The sequence below is a fragment of the Ostrinia nubilalis genome, chromosome 17, assembly GCF_963855985.1.
Source record: "Ostrinia nubilalis chromosome 17, ilOstNubi1.1, whole genome shotgun sequence".
NCBI classification, from domain to species: domain Eukaryota; kingdom Metazoa; phylum Arthropoda; class Insecta; order Lepidoptera; family Crambidae; genus Ostrinia; species Ostrinia nubilalis.
The window spans coordinates 3,326,187-3,344,037 of NC_087104.1; the positions used below are offsets into that span (position 1 = coordinate 3,326,187).

The following is a 17,851-nucleotide window of genomic DNA, read 5'->3' on the forward strand; positions in this document are numbered from 1 at the left end:
AAAAATATCTATGGAGTGCCGTCTCTTACTCTTTTATGCTCTTTGGCGTGAGCTCAAAAAATATCTATGGAGTGCCGTCTCTTACTCTTTTATGCTCTTTGGCTGTCACCATTTATGCTCTTTGGTCAAGTCTTGCAGCTGATCATTTTTTTTACTGAATTTTAGAATTTCAGGTTACTTTTCTGATTACCTATTAAGTTTAAATGAACAGAATGTCGTCCTTAAGAAAATACATCGGTAAGATAATACTTCTATAATGATGCCCATAGGCTCTTCTCTAATGATTAACTAATCCATTACGTCTTTTTAGATATTGGGGCTAACCTCACTGATGAAATGTATCAAGGTGTTTACCATGGATCCAAGAAGCACCAACCAGATTTGGAGAAAGTGCTAGCTCGTAGTTGGGCTAATGGGATGGATAAAATGATTATAACCGGCGGAAGCGTGACAGACAGCAAAAAAGCCATTGATCTCTCCCGAACAGATTGTAAGTGAATCTACCTACATTGCACTGATTTCTACCGATCATAGTAAAGTAATTAAGTGTTTATTCGGTCAGAGGGTCCATGCAACTGTAATAAATCGTTATGCTTTTTTTAGCAAGGCTGTTTGCTACAGTGGGTTGTCATCCAACCAGATGTACTGAGTTTGTGGCTGACCCAGAGTCCTACCTCAACGACTTGAGGCGACTTGTAACAGACAACAAAGACAAGGTTGTGGCCATCGGAGAGTGTGGGCTGGACTATGAAAGACTGCACTTTTGTGAAAAAGATGTGCAACTAAAGTGAGTAAGTAACTATGATTCAAGTTGTATAGAGTTGAAACCAGTTTTCGCTCATGGTATCCAATCAGAGGGCATCAAATGGCAGATAAATCATTATTACATACAATTAATAAAAAGGTTGCCTTCCAAAAGTGAAGGTGGGTAGGTACAAAAAATTATACTAAAAGCCATACAGCTGATAGAGCCCACTTTTTTGATAGATTTAAATTTCAGCACTCGCTAAACTCAAGTCTTCTATTTTCAGATACTTTGAAATCCAATTGCAGTTGAGCCGTGAGTTCAACTTACCATTGTTCCTTCATTGCCGTGCCGCTGCTGATGATTTGGTGGAAATCTTGAGTAGGAATAAGGATAATGTTGTGGGTGGTGTGGTGCACTCATTTGACGGACCTGAGGAAGCCCTAAACAAGATTCTTGCAATGGGAATGTACATAGGTATCAATGGATGGTATGTTTGTTCATGTAATTTTGAAACACAGTTATCTAAGTGCCAAGTACCATTTTAAAAGGTTTACCAGCACCATCTTACTTTAACTTTTCCAAACGTCAAGTCTGTCAAACTCCATGCAAAGACCACCGGTTATGATTATAGTTACAGTTAAATTAAGGTGATGCAACTCAGCTTTAGTGTGGCTTGATCTTGCCTTGCCATATTTTATGGTCTACATTTAATATTGCTATATGTTTTGTAACAGCTGAATAAAAATCTTAAAATGCCTCCAACCTAATGATTTTCCTCATCCTATTATTTTATACAAGACTTATTATAGTAAGCTATTATTTTCAGTTCACTCAGAACAGAAGAAAATCTGGAAGTAGCATTAAAAATTCCAAGAGATAGACTGATGATAGAGACCGACTGCCCTTGGTGTGAAGTGAAACAAACCCACCCTGGTTTCAAGCATGTGGCTACAAAATTTCCATCGGTGAAGAAAGAAAAATACTCAGTGGACTCAAAAAATCAAGTGAAAGGAAGAAATGAACCAGTGAACATAGTGTAATGTATTTTAAACAATGTTATTAGGCGTCAATAAAAAATCAACTATGGATAACCCCATGGGTGAAATGCAATGTAACTATGTAAAAATGTCTAATTTAGAATAATGTTTTTGTTTCAGACATGTCCTGGAGATCTTGGCTGCTCTCAGGAAGGAGAATATTGATGAATTAGCAAATGCTATTTATGAAAATACTAATAGATTATTCTTTTCTAATAATAAATAAATATTGTTTATCAATTTGTTTAATTTCCTGAAATTAAACAAATTAATTCCCCATTTAAGTTTTAAAGTCCTGACTTTAAAACTTAAATGGGGAATTGAAAATGAAACATAACAAATTCGAATTTATATCGTATATTTAAAAACACACAATCATTCATCAACACAAATAAATATACTACAAAAAAACTTACAGCTCTACACTCTTGTAACTCTAAAACAATTTCATAGATGATTTCTGTTATTAGAAGCTATATTATGATAACCAAAAGGTAACTTGGTGTAAAAGTAAAATTCAAGACATAAATGCATCGTTAGGAATGTGTTTTCGAAATACTGATCATTTTAATTTAAATGTCATGGACGTAAGTTTAAAAATATATTAAATTTTGTTCCTTTGATGATATGATTAATTTATTGCATTAATGACATATGAATAAGATCAACAATATTTAAAAACTATAGATCTTTCGTTGCAACTACTAAATGAGAATTATTGTACTCATTTAAAAATAAGATTCTCGTAAACAGCGAAAATATTTCTTTTGGGGTTGTGCAAATGGAGGATTGATTGTTAAAACATTAAAAATTAATATTAAAAATTTGTGCTATGAACTTAAACCATTACTACAAATATTCTGAAATACAATGTAGAATGGGGTTTTGTTACTAAAATAGTGATAAGTAACATAAATATTGCTTTTGGTATACTAAAATATTGACTGTCACAAACATTTTGACGAAGAAATTGGCAATTCTCCATTTGCAGTGTTAAATGATATCAGATAAATGACGGAAGGTGCCCCCTTCAGGGTATCTCAGAGTACAAGTGCACCTGTTTCCTGAACCAGTGGAAGTAGGTAGACATGTGGTCCCTGGTGACGTTGATAGCTGTTTGCGTTTTGTTCTGTAGTATCTCTGGCGCCCATTCTCCTCTGAAATAGAAAGATAAAGATCTTGTAAAAACCTTGCCACTAATAAACAAAATTAACCAAGATAGTTACATTCAAATTTTTTTTTCAGTTGCAATTAGATACAAAAAACCAACTTACATGAACACTTTAGTAGCCAGGTAGTCGGAGGACAATGTGTAGTACTGAATAGTAAACTTCTTAACAGCAGAGTATCCAGTTAATGTATAATTCTGGACATTGTCGATCAGTCCTGGAACATACTGCTCTATCGTGGCCACAACAATTGGTGTTTTCGCTGCGACAAACTCTTGTATGTTTGCATAGAGCACACTGACTTTGTTGCAGGCTACAGTGAAGAGGTCTTTGGAGAGCTGAATATACGGTTTGCATATCTCGATCGTCTGTGCGTAATACACTGGGGTGTTGGTTTCCAGCCAAATATACCCTCGGGCGGAAGTGGAGAGAGTCTTCTGCCATGCATGCTGACTCTGCTCTAAGATCCCAAGATCTTTAAATAGCTTCCCTGTTGCGCTTTCTGTAAAAATATATTGAGGTTAGTAGTATGTTCGTATTGGCAGTCAAGCTGTAGATCCTGGCTACACAGGAGTTGCAGCAGTGGGAACGGGAGGTGGGAATAGTCCCGTTTAGTGTCATTCTTAATTTAATTTGATAATGATATAATTTGGAAGATAGAAATATAGAAACTTACTTGGGAAGTCACCAGCTCTCGAAACATCATATGCCACCAGTCCAATGATACTCAAAAGCACAACGAAAATGGCCTTTATCCACGGAAAACTTCTAGTACTCGTCATCCTGTCTAGAATATCCTGTAAAAAATATTTTTATTTTAAAACTTGTTCATTAAAATTCACCTGACCAATCTCTTCAGAGAAAGTTGTTAAGCAACCTTTTATGGTAAATACCTACTTGAGAACACACAACTGATTTATAAATTTTAAGAAGTTTTATATCAATGTAAAATGAAATTATGTTCTAAAGTCCACAAAGGTATCAGCACAACAACACATTATTTAGTGATAAGTATTAGCTTTTGAAATACATTAATGCAATTAATGTTTTTATAAACCAGACAGTATTTGAGACAAAAGTGCCTACCTGAACTAACAAAAGAATTCAGGAATTTTAACCAAATAAACAAATAGAAAACTGGTCCTTTGCAATGTTAGTTAACACACAGACTGCTCCCTGCCGGGTTATCTTTAGTACACAAAGTTATCACACCCAATAACTATCTAATTAATGATGTCATGAACTCTAATGACATTCATCGTTTTCTTTGTTTACTGGAGTTAATAAATGGATATTACAAAACAAAATGTTACTCATGTCATTTAACTTTACCTTTTCTTATATTGTAAAATGCACTCAGAAATTATTAGTTACACAAAAAGCAACATACCTACATCAAGTTTACTTTTATCCTGTTACTATTATTGACTAAGGAATGTGGAAAATAAGTATAAATATATTTTAGATTTCAGGTAATTAATAGCTGAAGAGTAAGAATATTGAATTAGCCTAGCATTAATATATTTTTGACTGAGTATTCGTAAAAATAACACTTCACTGGTGAAAAATATTTCTGGTTACCTGGATATTTATTTCATCTAACACTTGTGGAGCTTACAGATTCCAATCAACGGCGGTCGTTTACAACATAGTAACGGATATTAACACGCTATTTACGGTTATCGCGGTTGGGTGCTTTCTATACACGCACAAAGTGGTTTTTCTAGTTTCATTCAACAAATACGACGGACCAACGCGAAGCACTACGCGATACGCCCTACTGGCCAACACATCACTCCGTCAAATAAGTAATTCATAAATATAACAAATTATTAATAATTCATTGATTGAATTTCTCATATTTACCTAAACGTTTGGACGATTTTTCATTCGATGCGAAGCAAATAAAATAATTTCAACTTCAACGCCAACAAAAATGTCGCCCAGGGTACGGAAACTTCCATACTACGATCAAACTTGCTTCCAAACAGCGACTTCAGTCGATAAATTCCAATACTTTTTTTTTTTTTTTTCTTCTTTATGGCTCTCGCGGATTGCGTTTAGCCACGACGGGGTTCTTGATTTTTGCGTTCAGTTTTGCCATAAGTTTTGCGGACATTGCGTTTAGACAGGGTGGGATTGGGTTAAAGTTAAAAGGTAGGGAAACGAATCAATTACGGAAGGAAACGGAACAAAGGATGGTTTTCATAGGATCAATTTAGGTGTGATATAAGTACAAAATAATAAAAATAAAATAATATTTACATAAGTACAATATACATTACTATTTACAATTTTATATTATTATGGGTAATAAATTCGGCTAGGATATTATAAACATCAATGTTATTGGTATATAATAGGCAAGTGATGGATGTAGGAAAAGGAATTTTAATGGCTAAAAGAGAACTAATAAAAGAGGAACGATCATATAGGCAACAGTAAAAAAATATGTGATTTAAGTCTCCGACGCCAGAACCACAAGTGCACGAATCATAATCAAGTACATGAATTTTAGCCAAGTGTGCTGGAGTGCACACGTGACCAAGTCGCATTCTAGTTAAAATGGTAGTAACTGTTTTGGAAAGATTAATTTTAACAAACCATGGTTTACAAAGGATGGATGGTTGAATGAGCTTGTAATGTTTCCCCTTAGATTGGCTAGTGAACTCCCAATTCTCATCCCAGGCAGATTTGAGATAAGCTTTGGGAAGGGCTGCCGTTAAGTCATGGCAATAATTTGTGTACGGATGTATATCTCCACACTCAACCGCTTCATTGGCCAGCTTATCAGCTTTATCATTTCCTGGAATATTGGTATGACTAGGAATCCACGCAAAATTAATTAAATGACTGTTAAGACTACATTTGTGAAGTAATTTCCTGCATTCTGTAATAATAGGATAATTAGTATTGTTCTTAAATGGAAATTTATGTAATGCCTGCAAAGCACTTTTAGAGTCACAAAATATTACAGTTGTGTTTAATTTCATAAGGAGAGCATACTCTAAAGCCTTAAACAGTCCAAAACATTCTCCTGTAAAGACTGATGATTCTGGACGGAGTTTTATTTTCTGGACAATATGATATTGTTTATGGTATGCGCCAACGCCAACATGACCCGTTGGAGAGTGCTTAGATGCATCGCAATAGATATGATGCCAATCGCCCCAGTGTTCGTCTACGATCTGATTGAACTTAATGTTAGCATTGTAGTCATCCTTATGTATGTCTAGGTTGAAATGAATTGTCGGAGTAAGAATAAGGGATTCAAAATTTACAGAAAATATCGGAAGAAAGGAGGTTCTGTGGACTGGGGCTTGGATTGATATAAATTTACGAAAACTAATAATCACACAAGGAGGAGATTTACGTGACCAATAAGAGGAAGTATCAATTAAATCATTAAGTCTGTTGAGTTTGCTATATATAGGATGGTCAGCAAATTGAAGTACACGGAAAAGATACTTGTCACATAAATATTGGCGGCGTAATTTCAATGGGGGCTCAACACATTCAGCTTGCAAGGCATTGATTGGACTCGATTTCATAGCACCAGCTATAATCCTTAGCGCTTTAGATTGAATCGCATCCAATTTACTTAAACCAACTAAATTACAAGGCTCTAGATAGAAACTGCCATAGTCAAGTACACTTCTTATAATAGCATTGTATAAAAGTCTTAATGACGCTGGGTGAGCACCCCACCAGACTCCAGAAACACATCTTATTTCTTAAAATATTTAAAAGCTTTTCAGATTTTGCAGCAATGCTATAACAATGAGGAAGCAATACTTTTTAACTACCCTAAAACGCTTTAGATGTCGCTGCTCCTGTTTCCTTCATATTTTCATTTTTTTCTTAATTAAAATATATTTCAGAATATTGTTAATTACAATGTGAAAACTTTTTTTAAAATGAAATTAATTTGTTTTAATTTAAAACTGAACGGTGACATTTTTTGTTATAATTTACATAATAGAGTAGTAGAAATTACTATTTAACATATGGCAACTTTGTTTTTCCTCCAAAATGGCCGGTGTTGTTTTTGTTAGGTTGAATGCATTCTTGTTTTCTTAGCCATCGTTTATGAGTTCTGTGGCCCTATTAAAGTATTGAAGAGTCGAGTCAAATTCAAGTTCATTCCTTCGTACCTGCTGCTGTTCTGGTTCATCGGAGTTTTGTTCGTTCCTTCGTGAATCGCGAAGAAACTTTCTGTTATGTTCACAAGTGATCTGAGTTTTCTCAAAGTGCAAATGCTTTTTTAGTGTTGTTGAAAACTTTGCGAAAAGACGCTTTTGGTGTATAATATTATGTGTGTTCATAAATAAAGTAAAATTATTAAATTGAAAAGTTTTTGTTTATTTGCATTTCCATGTGCAATGTAGAATTTTTCCAAATCCATTGTTTTAAAAATAATACAATACGTACACCATAAAGATAAATACTTTCAAAATAATGGATTTGAAAAAATTCTACATTGTACATCAAAAAAACAATAATTCTTTGAAGGTTATGAGGGCCTATGTGTGCGTGAACTGTGTGTATGTGTGCGTGAACTGTGTGTATGTGTGCGTGGACTTTATGTATGTATGTGTGCGTGGACTATGTATGTATGTGAGCGTTACGTACGTAGGTTAAGTACAGGGAATTTAACACCAGGCTGTCAATTAGTAGGTTCAAAAATTTGACAGAGAGGGTTCTCTATTTCCTATGTATTACTTTTCTCTATGATGTCGCCCTACTTTTTTTTTAAACTATGACATGACATGACACTGACGTGGTGTGAGCACATTCAGCCAGAGAAATTTAATAAGATAGGATGCGTTCACACGCGTTATTGGTTTAGTGAAACAATATTGTAGTATAGATGACCCACGCTGAACTGTCCCGCCAAACTCAATGACAGGGGGGCGCTACCATCGTTCAACTTTATGGTTTCCAACATGGCAAAAATCGGAACCAGCGATTCGGTATTGACGGTGGCGCCCCGCTGTCAATGTCATCGATAGGACAGTTCAGTATTTTGGAACTATAAAATTAAAGTTTTAATTGCTTTGCAGTTTTTTTAACAAATAATATAATGAATAGCACGGAATTATGTATTACTTATGTAGAAATATAAAGTCTACTGTTTGATTGGCTACTAGGAAAATATTTTACGATTTAGCAACTTGGTGCAAAGTGTATACCTGCGAAAAATCTAAACTCATTACTTGAAAATATACGTATTAAAGTCACTGACCTGGCATATCTTGGAGGTTCTGACGACAGTCTCATCCTTCTTCTTGCCCTTCAGAGCGTCCCCGCTCACTTCCCGGAACTGGACGACTGTGGTCTTCAGCGATTTGCGCTTCAGTCGTGGGCTTACTTCTGCCCAGTTGCTGTCTAAAGTGGAAATAGTTTGTTTTAAATATTTGCCCGCTTTCACCTAGTCAACTCCGTTAGACAAGAACAAAGATGGAATGTTGGATGGCTCTTATCCAAAAAATACGACGATACGATTCTGATACGATCAGACGCGATTAATCGATACGTGTGACAACACTAAAGAATATAAACGGGTGGCCACACAATTTTTCACGGATTAATTTGATTTGTACAATGAAATGATGCGGATATTTGTTCCACTTATCACGTATTTTTTCCAGTTTATGATTTTGCTATCGCCACAAATTAAGCGTTTCAAGACACAATACACGATATCTTTCAAATAAAATATCAAGGCAACTTACTAATATAATCGAGCAGTGTAGCCGACTGCTTGGTACATTTGTGGAACAGCTGTCGCCAGGTGGCATTGCATGAGTCGTCTCTGACCAGACAGTCGACCAGGCTCTCCACCAGGACCTTATTGTAGGCGTCTAGATTCGACCCACTGAGGTACTGGTTGGGCAGCTTTTTCATTATCTGATTGAATGTTACTTGTAACTTATTGCCACTCTTATTGAAATATATATCCTGGAATGAAGAAAGAGGATTAGAAACATAATAAAAATATACAACTGATATAGTTTTCTTGATTCATGTAAGATCATAGTGGTTAGGGCAATAAACACATAATGCAGTGAAGTGTGCACCAGATACTTTAGCAGGCATTTATATATTTTTTCAAATGGATAAAATTAAATCAGATTATTCTAAAAATGTAACGAGAATGTCGGTCATCTTCTTAATATCTTCCACCCGAGACAAGGAGCAAAATGTAACAGTTGTAATTTCAAAATTTCGGCCTTTTTATCCGACTGCGCCAAAAGGACGGTTATATTTTTTGTATGGATTTACTTTGCTCCGTGAAGAGATTTGAATTTCGGAGCGGTCAAAGTGCCACTTAGGGGACAAGTTTTATCTAAATAATGCAGTAACCAACTCACCTTATATTTACTTAATTGGTTGATAAGGTCACTTGATAATTCTTTGGACAGATTATTCTTCTTCGCATTCACCATATCGAACATGGCCAGAAGTTGGTCCTGGCTGACTTTCGTGGAGTCCATATCTGCGTGGCAATCGAGCAAAGTGCCAAGGTAGGCCACTATGTACTTAGAGTAATTCTTCAGTTCTATAATTGGCAGGAACAGCTCTTGCCACGCTGTAATAAGTGTTTTAATATTAATTTCAACAAAAAGTGAAACTGATTCAGTTTATCGATCAAATAATGCGTATTCAATGAAATAAACGACTATCGTATCGCAAATGCAATGCATTTTATAATGCAGCTGTAAATCACATCAGATAGATGAAATGCAACAAATCAGTACATCAATAAATAAAATTAATTTTACTTTTGATCCACTAATGAAATATTTTTGTTAAATATTGGAGTAAACAACTACAACCTTTTACTTGCAGCAAAAGGCACTCACTAGTGCTCCACCTAAGATAGTGTCAGACACCTATGCGGCAGATAACTGATAAGTTCATCATCGAAAGGTGTTATCTTGACATGTTATTACATTTTTAACCGATGAACTGAACTTATCTCTTACACCTCAGAGTTTAATTTGGACTGTAGTAGGTATCAAAAAGTTCGTATGCTAAATTTTATAAGAAAGACATGGTAGAATAATAATAATTTATGAGACATTCCGAGGCAGTCAACCAATGACAAAATTTGATATTATTTAGCAGTGTTATTTACAGATACATTTTTCTCTTTTGAGACTGGCTGGCTGGTTAATTGATGTGTGGGACTGCAAGCATATAGTCGTATAGGTCACGCAGCAAGAGTTGAGGCAATCAACACAAGCAAAAATTTTTTATGTACGCTGTCACGCTTTGTTTTGTGTGTTCTGAATTCAAATATGACATCAATGTGAGTATGTGTTCGTCTCAACTTTTATTGAGCGTCCTATATCAAAGTTAGAAAGTCAAAGGTACCTTTCACTCCCACAGCAAAATCGCTTAGGCCTCCTTGGCCAAAGGCCCACAGCAGAGTCAGGCCAATCGGCGGGCGGTTCTGGTACGAGTTGCGGAGACTCGCACTCTTCGCTACCGACGCTACGCAGAATTCTGGGTACGCCTTTGCTAGCATTTGAAGGAGCAGTCTGTGTCCGTTCACGGATTGTGCTGGACATAGAAAATGTCAGTTAAATAATGATTATATTTAGTAAAACATGAGTATGATTGTAAGTCAGGGTCAATATACTACGTGCAGCAAGTTAAAAAGAGAAAGACTACCTAGTAGACTAAAAAAAATAAGTAATTTCATAGTCATATTCATATTCATTTTATTCACTTCACAGTCTTAGTGTAGGTCTAGGTTAATTGTTTTTTACATATGCAAAAGAAACAGTTGTTTAAATACTGCATTTTAAAGAGTAGCATTCTCATAAAAATAATGTCTTTTCCACTTTGTTTACATATTACATGAGAATGTCACATTGAAAAAGAGATAAGAAAATTGTAATTGATGCCAATGTTATAAAAGTAGTTTTTAAAATGTAAATATGCTGGAAAAATACCTGTTTGATATTATTAGGTGAAAAATATATTATGAGGAAAGGTCTAAATGTGTGAAATTATAATCTAAAAATATTTTTCCAATTTACAATGCTTAAAAGAATAAATAATAACCCACCTCTGCTCATATCATTGGCCAAAGTTGTGAGTGTAACATCGTAGAATAATTGAGCATTGGCCTTTCCTGCATCTTGCAGCACCTTTTCTAGGCTGCTTTGGATCTCGTCAGGCACAACTGATAACGGATAGTCTAGATTGTAATTTCCAAAAGTGGGGTCATCCACGTCTATTTGAATTTTAGAATTGAGGAAATTGGCCACTTCTTTTAGCCAGACAAGTGGTGCGTTTGAGAACCTAAGTTTGTTACTTGCTATGATTGAGGCTAGTTCGGAAGGGTCGATCTGAAAACAAAGTGTACAATCAGATAAGTTTTTTTTAAAGATATTACAAAAGTATCTTTATCAACATAATTTTATCAAAGTTTTTTAATGCACTAGTTTCACTCGGAAACTGTGACATAATATCAACAAAAAATGAGGTAAAAGTAGAAATAAGATACAAATTCAGAGCACACAACAAAAGCATTGCGCAACAGTTACATCATCAGCTTAAATTATCAGAAAAGGAGGCCATCTGTTAATTTTATGTAAGAAAACTACTTTGTATTGTAGCAAGTGTGTCAGAGATGCATTGAGTAGTTAAATTATACTTTAGTCCGTAAGTTATGCTAACTTCTAGAATAGTTATTTACTTTTTTTATAATTTGAATAATGCATAAAGAGCTGGTGCATAAAATTTTATCAGCCAGGTCATAGTCCATTATAGATTTGGAAAATGAATTGTTTAATTAATTGATCATAAAACATCTGGGGTAGCATTTTATAAATGTGAACTCTTTATTCTTTTCTGTACACTACACATTAATATACCTGGGTTACAAGGTAATAGTTTGTTTTTATTAAAAATTAATATACTTATTACTAGCTTTCCACCCGCGGCTTCGCGCTCGTTGACCTACATTATCTACATATTTTACGGAACCCTATTTTTTTCCAAAATAAAATTTAGCCTATGTTACTCGTAGATAATGTAGCTTTCGAATGGTGAAAGAATTTTTAAAAACGGTCCAGTAGTTTTTGAGCCTATTCATTACAACCAAACAAACAAACAAAGTTTTCCTCTTTATAATATTAGTGTAGAAGTGTAGATAAGTCAACAGCATATCAAGCTAAACAGCTTCTTATTAAGTTGCAATAGGTGCTATTTTGCATTCGTCATGATGTGCAGTCGTCAGTATGAATAAGGCTACATACCAACTCTAAAGCATCATCAATAGTTTTGGGCGGCTTTGGTTTAGGAGGCTCCGCTTTCTTGTCCTGCTGCTTCTTAGATTTCTTATCGCCTTCCTTCTTTTTGTCTTTGGATGGCTTCTTGTCATCGTCCACCACCATTCCAGCGTAAAAAGATTTGATCTCCGAGTGAGGAACTGGAAACATATGTAAATTTTATTACTGCTGCACCCACTTTTATGTTATCAATAATCCATGTACTCACTATGTAATGCATTCAACTGTTACTTTTGAAGAAATTATCTAATGTTTACCTTCAATGAAATTAATTTAATTTTTATTATATCAATAGGTGTGAACACTTGGTTGTTTTAGACTTTGCCATAGAAGAAATAGAGAACTAAGATAAAGAGGGTACAGAAAATGCATCAACTACAGAAACATAAGGTTAATAGGACTCACCGACATCCTCAAGTTTCGGCCCATTTTTGATAGTTTTTTTTACATCTTCCTTCGATTTAACTTTACCGTTTTGAGACTTCTTATTCTTCCCAACAACTTCCCATTGACCGCTCGACATGTTGTTATATTTTTATTGGAATAAATCCGTTTTTTGTAAATAAAGGGAAAGCGAAGTTACACGTCAAAATGAAATAGCACAAAACGTCAAACAAAAATTGAGTGGATTGGAACGGAATCCTGTGATTGGTCAAAAAATTCCAGTTGGACAAAACGTGGCAGGAGGATAAAATGCATTCCGTTGCAAGTTGCATTACTGATAAAGATACTAGCGTAAAATTGTTTTAAAAAAGCTAGTAAATAATCATGTTAATAAATATAGTTCTATGTACAATTTAGTAAAACAATACAGTATAGAAATTTGAAATTAAAATAGTCGTCGCAAAATAATATAATTATCATTACTGAAATTATGTGAAATGGAACATTACGTAGTGATGTGCCACGGCACATTTAGTAATCACTGTATTATTCACTTAAAATAAAGTTTACTTCTCTTAGTTTCCAAATTAATTAAATAATTTAGACTAGCTTGATAGTACGCAACAGTATAATATTATGAATTGAAAATTAATTTGTACTTCAGACTCGTTGATTGATTGTTCTACGTTCTACACTACAGCCCGTAATAGTTAAACGTAATGTAAATTAATCGTAATGTAATCGTATCGTCTTTAACTTTTAATACGCTTTTGACATAACATGCAACGTATAAGTCATTCATGTCACAAAAGTCACAACAACACGGGAGACGTCTGTAATGTCTGATCGCTGATGTATTTTTTAGTTTTTCATTTTTCATTGAGAAAAATAGTCTTGTGTTATTGCTGACGATAATTCGCATTTTATTATTTATACGTTGACTAAATAAAAAACTTTAAAGTGATTCTATAAACAGTGTCTACGTTTGTGATTAAAATAATGGAGGATAAACTGATGATGGACGATGTTTCGAGCACCGTGAGAGAAAGGGTGTTTTTCGCAGCAAGAGATGGGATGTCTCTAACTCTGTACGCTTTATTGTACGAGAAAAGTACAGACGAAATCGACGATATACTAAATACTGTAAGTACTCGTGATCATATTTGACAAAGCCAGGAAGTCTGAAATACAGTGCGTTTTGTCATCTCATAAAGTTCTCATGATATTTCTATTTATAACTTTCAAATCACTATGTTACCTTTTGCGCGCTATAATCTAACGTGTGCGTATAAAACAATTTATTATGCGTTGTTTACATGATCATACACAATGTGTTTGATTAGGTAATTTTCTCTGGCCACCACTTCCTTTTAAGTCACCTTTGATCTGATGTACCTACTGTTTTTATTTGAATAAATGTTGCAGCATCTAATAAATTTTAATGGTTTATAAAAAGTATGAGAAATTAAAATGTAAACTTAGGTTCCCTTTAATGGATTGAAATATTTTCACATACCTTCAATCTTAGCTTTGACAAAAGAAGAAAAATAAAGAAGTATAGGGTGAAAGTACCACTAGTTGACCATTTAAGTGGTTTTATGGCTAAATGCATAGAAAAACTACATTAATTTGTAAAATGTTTATGTTTTGGTTTTAAGTTTTAAACCATAGCTATGTTGAAAGAAAACCCTTAAGTTAACATATAAAAAAATCTTCCTTTGCATTCATTATCAGTTAAAAATCTGGACTATGATTATTTTTAGACTTTGTTGTGAAAAACCTAACCTTACCAAATGCATGTGCAAGTAAATGATATGTCATCAACCTCTGCCACAACAAACTATTTATAAATTGGCTGAAAATTTTGCATGAAGTGGCAATGACACGACATATTCTGGCTTAATAATAATATATTTTATATGAACTGTTAGATTGACTTTATATTGAAACGAGTGCTTCCTTATCTATGTTTATTTTATTTCACTAAAGTAGGTACTCTTGAGTACGCACTTAAAATACCTTTGTTTATTATAAATTATGAAGCTCTTGATAATTGTTTCTTATAGTCAGTCTTTAGTTAGTCTTTACAGTGTCGTAATATTTTCTCTCAGTCTTGTGATTTGTTTGTGAAAATGTGGTTCAAATTATGTACTAAGAAGTCAAGCAATACCTATTTAATAAATCTGCATCGTATTAAAGTAAGAGACTGCATCATTGTTGTTGACGTTGTTGTAACAATATCAACATCTACATAGTATTATAGTAGTAATTTTTGCAATTTGACCTTTGAGTCGTGGTCTACATTTGTGGTCGTGACAAAGTGCTGAGTGCCTATTATTATAGGCTTCATAGTTACAAAATTGTTTTGCTTACTTGCTGTTAATTTTATTCTGTTTTCGTTTTACCACTTTATTTGTTTGGTGTGCTTCTGGACAAAAATGCAGACTGTCTAAAGTCTTAAGATTCCCTGCAGTACCTCTAGCATGAACAACTTTCGTCTTTGAATTGTTTGCGTATTCGACAAAATTCGATACTATGACATAACATGACAATTTTGGTTCTCAAAATATGTTTCGTGCAACCGTTTCTCATAATAAGTTCACTTTACGACACGTTCACAAGGGCGCTGTTGTAGAATTCGTACTAAATCTTTTGATGGCGATTCGAACTCGAATCGCCATCAAAAGATTTCGTACAAAAATACACAGCGCCCTTGTGATCGTGTCGTAAAGTGAACTTAGTATGAGAAATGGTTGCACGAAACTTATTTTGAGATTTAAAATTGTCACGTTATCGTTTAATTCGAAGGTTGAGCATCGAATTTTGTTGAATACGCAAACGATTCGAAGACGAAAGTTGTTCATGCTAAAGGCACAGGCTTATGTAGGCCGATAGTTTTTGCAGGAGCTCTTAACATTGAAGGCCATTCAGTCAAATAGCCACGATAGCCGAACTGTGAAAGGGTCGGAGTGGCCGACTCGAGATCCGAGGAACGCGGGTTCGAATCCCACCGCCGCTCGACTATTGTGGTGAGCCTACTCGTAACACAAGCTTATTTAGCTTAACACGAGGGGGCTAATGGGACTATTAGTAATTTGGGCAATACAAATTGCTAATAATCTTTTTAAAAATTTGGTTCATAACAATTTCATAACTGTTACTGTGGGTAGTATGAATGACATCCTCTTGTCTCCAGGACGTATGCTGCGACGGCGTGAAATGCACCCCGCTCATCGCAGCCGCGCGGCACGGTCGCGAGGGCGCCGTCAGGATCCTGCTGGAGAAGTTCCGGCCTCCGGTCCGGCTGGAGACCGAGGGCACTGTCAAGTTCGACGAATATGTTATAGAAGGTATGTCTTATCATCAACACCAAAGGAAGGCATTTCTGAAGCGTTTGAATCCCAATTCTGCACCAAACGCGTGGGATTCTTATACTTCTTCTTTGTCATTTAGAATTCGGAGAATGGTCGCGGTAGTTTTTATCTAATGGTTTTTCGAATCTATACTATCTGTACTAATCTATACTTATAATATTATAAATGCGAAAGTAACTCTGTCTGTCTGTCTGTCTCGCTTTCACGCCTAAACCGCTGAACCGATTTTGATGAAATTTGGCATAGATATAGTTTGAGTCCCGGGAAAGGGTATAGGATAGTTTTTATCCCGGTTTTTGAAACAGGGACGCTGCGATAAAGTTTTTCTGTGACAGACAAAATTCCACGCGGGCGAAGCCGCGGGCGGAAAGCTAGTTTTTATATAAACTGTAAATGAAACAACTATTCGATCTCCAACAAGCAGTTTGGAAAGAGCATCTCTCAATCTTTGTTACTCCGTATTTTTTATCTCCTAAGATTCTGGATAATATCTTTGTAAATTAAGAGATGCCGTAACCAACGCTACGAACGTAGTAGGTTTGTCGATTTAATTGGTTTTCGTGGTATCCTAAAACCTTAAACTTTATATCAACGTTTCATATAACATTTCGTAAAGACGTGGAAAGTCAAGTCAGTCTGCTTTGTTATTAAACACGCGGCGAAGGGCCGGTGACGACAACATCGGTCAATGATTCCTTAATGCCAACCCAAAATTATTTTACCGAGCTATGTTTATCTGGAGAAAATATACGTCCGTAAACATTATGTATCATGCACGTGCTAATGTGCAAACAGATTCACGACTTGTAAGTATCGAGGGACATAAATCCAAGACATCTGAGCTACTCATACATATCCAATGTGATCAATGAATCATGTTTCTGATTGGGCTTCCGATTATTCAGGATTAACCATTGTTGGCAGAATGACAAAGCTTGTGGTGTTAAGCCTGCTAATTTGTCTTGCCCGAGGTCAAGCCACTTGACGAAGGACGCTTTGTTCGTAGGATAGGGAGAGTCTTTGAAGACCATAACAAGACCTAGACAGACTTGCAGTCGACTAAACAACTTACCATCAGGTGATCCGTCTGCTCGTTTGCCTCCTGTCACATAAAAAAAATATATAAACAATGCTCAAAAATGAGTCTACACTCCAGGGAGTACATTTCATAGAAAAGTCATGAGAATTATAGCTATAAGGTTGGTGCTTAACTCTACTGGCTAAGGTATGGCAGCGGCACGGGAGGGTGATTTTGTGACCGTCAAACGCGAGACATGAGATTTGTATGTATGCCCTGTCACGTCATATATATTTTATATGTTAAAATCACTCCTCCCGTGCCGCTCCCATGCCTCAGGCACTGACTGAGTTAGCGCTATAACCTATACACGAATTTCTGTTGTGTTCCTTGTGCTTGAGACGTAAAACTCATTATTCTGTCAAAAATATGCATCCACTTTGGATGCAGACCGTACAAATTCTTTATGTCCAGAAATAAGTGCTGCAATGCGAAACGAAAATAACATTATCTTCAAAAGGTTTGAATACATTGACCAAACTGTAAAACTACAAACAATGACCTAAAATTCTTTTTGTGAGCGGAAAATAAGCTTTAAAAGGATTAAAACTCCTTTGTTGTTCTTTTAACTCATGCGCTTTTTGTGTGATGTTGTACGTTAATTCAAGGTAAACTGCATGTTATGCAGTTGTAATAGGAGTGAATTTGCAGCAATCTGATGTGCTGTCGTCCGTACAGTCAGCGTCAAATAGTTCGTGACTACCAAAGTGGGCAAAAAGGCGACAAACACAATCTTATTCAAAGTCAAAGCTT

The 17,851-nt window shown here is 35.3% G+C and overlaps 3 protein-coding genes across 3 annotated transcripts in view; 2 read left to right on the forward strand and 1 right to left on the reverse strand.

The window, feature by feature from the left end:
• Positions 1 to 130: 130 nt before the first annotated feature.
• LOC135079638 (deoxyribonuclease TATDN1) lies at positions 131 to 2,021 on the forward strand. Its single transcript, XM_063974262.1, has 6 exons — positions 131 to 237; positions 311 to 490; positions 604 to 787; positions 1,032 to 1,235; positions 1,575 to 1,784; positions 1,906 to 2,021. Exons 1-6 carry the CDS (start codon positions 204 to 206, stop codon positions 2,009 to 2,011), a joined length of 918 nt encoding a protein of 305 aa, XP_063830332.1. The 5' UTR covers positions 131 to 203; the 3' UTR covers positions 2,012 to 2,021.
• Positions 2,022 to 2,126: 105 nt separating this feature from the next.
• Positions 2,127 to 12,878, reverse strand: LOC135079846 (transmembrane protein 214). The gene is made up of 10 exons (XM_063974459.1): positions 12,668 to 12,878; positions 12,230 to 12,402; positions 11,035 to 11,317; positions 10,335 to 10,523; positions 9,329 to 9,546; positions 8,690 to 8,915; positions 8,200 to 8,342; positions 3,631 to 3,751; positions 3,060 to 3,456; positions 2,127 to 2,942 (listed from the first exon to the last, which is right to left on the reverse strand). The coding sequence occupies exons 1-10, from the start codon at positions 12,783 to 12,785 to the stop codon at positions 2,816 to 2,818; spliced, it is 1,995 nt and encodes a 664-aa protein (XP_063830529.1). The 5' UTR covers positions 12,786 to 12,878; the 3' UTR covers positions 2,127 to 2,815.
• A 743-nt stretch (positions 12,879 to 13,621) lies between these two features.
• The window catches only part of LOC135079852 (protein fem-1 homolog B), a 28,693-nt gene continuing 24,463 nt past the window's right edge, over positions 13,622 to 17,851 (forward strand). The window contains exons 1-2 of the mRNA XM_063974466.1: positions 13,622 to 13,789; positions 15,843 to 15,996. Coding sequence (XP_063830536.1) covers positions 13,646 to 13,789; positions 15,843 to 15,996 — 298 coding nt within the window. The 5' untranslated portion in view covers positions 13,622 to 13,645. The remainder of the gene's footprint in view (positions 13,790 to 15,842; positions 15,997 to 17,851) is intronic.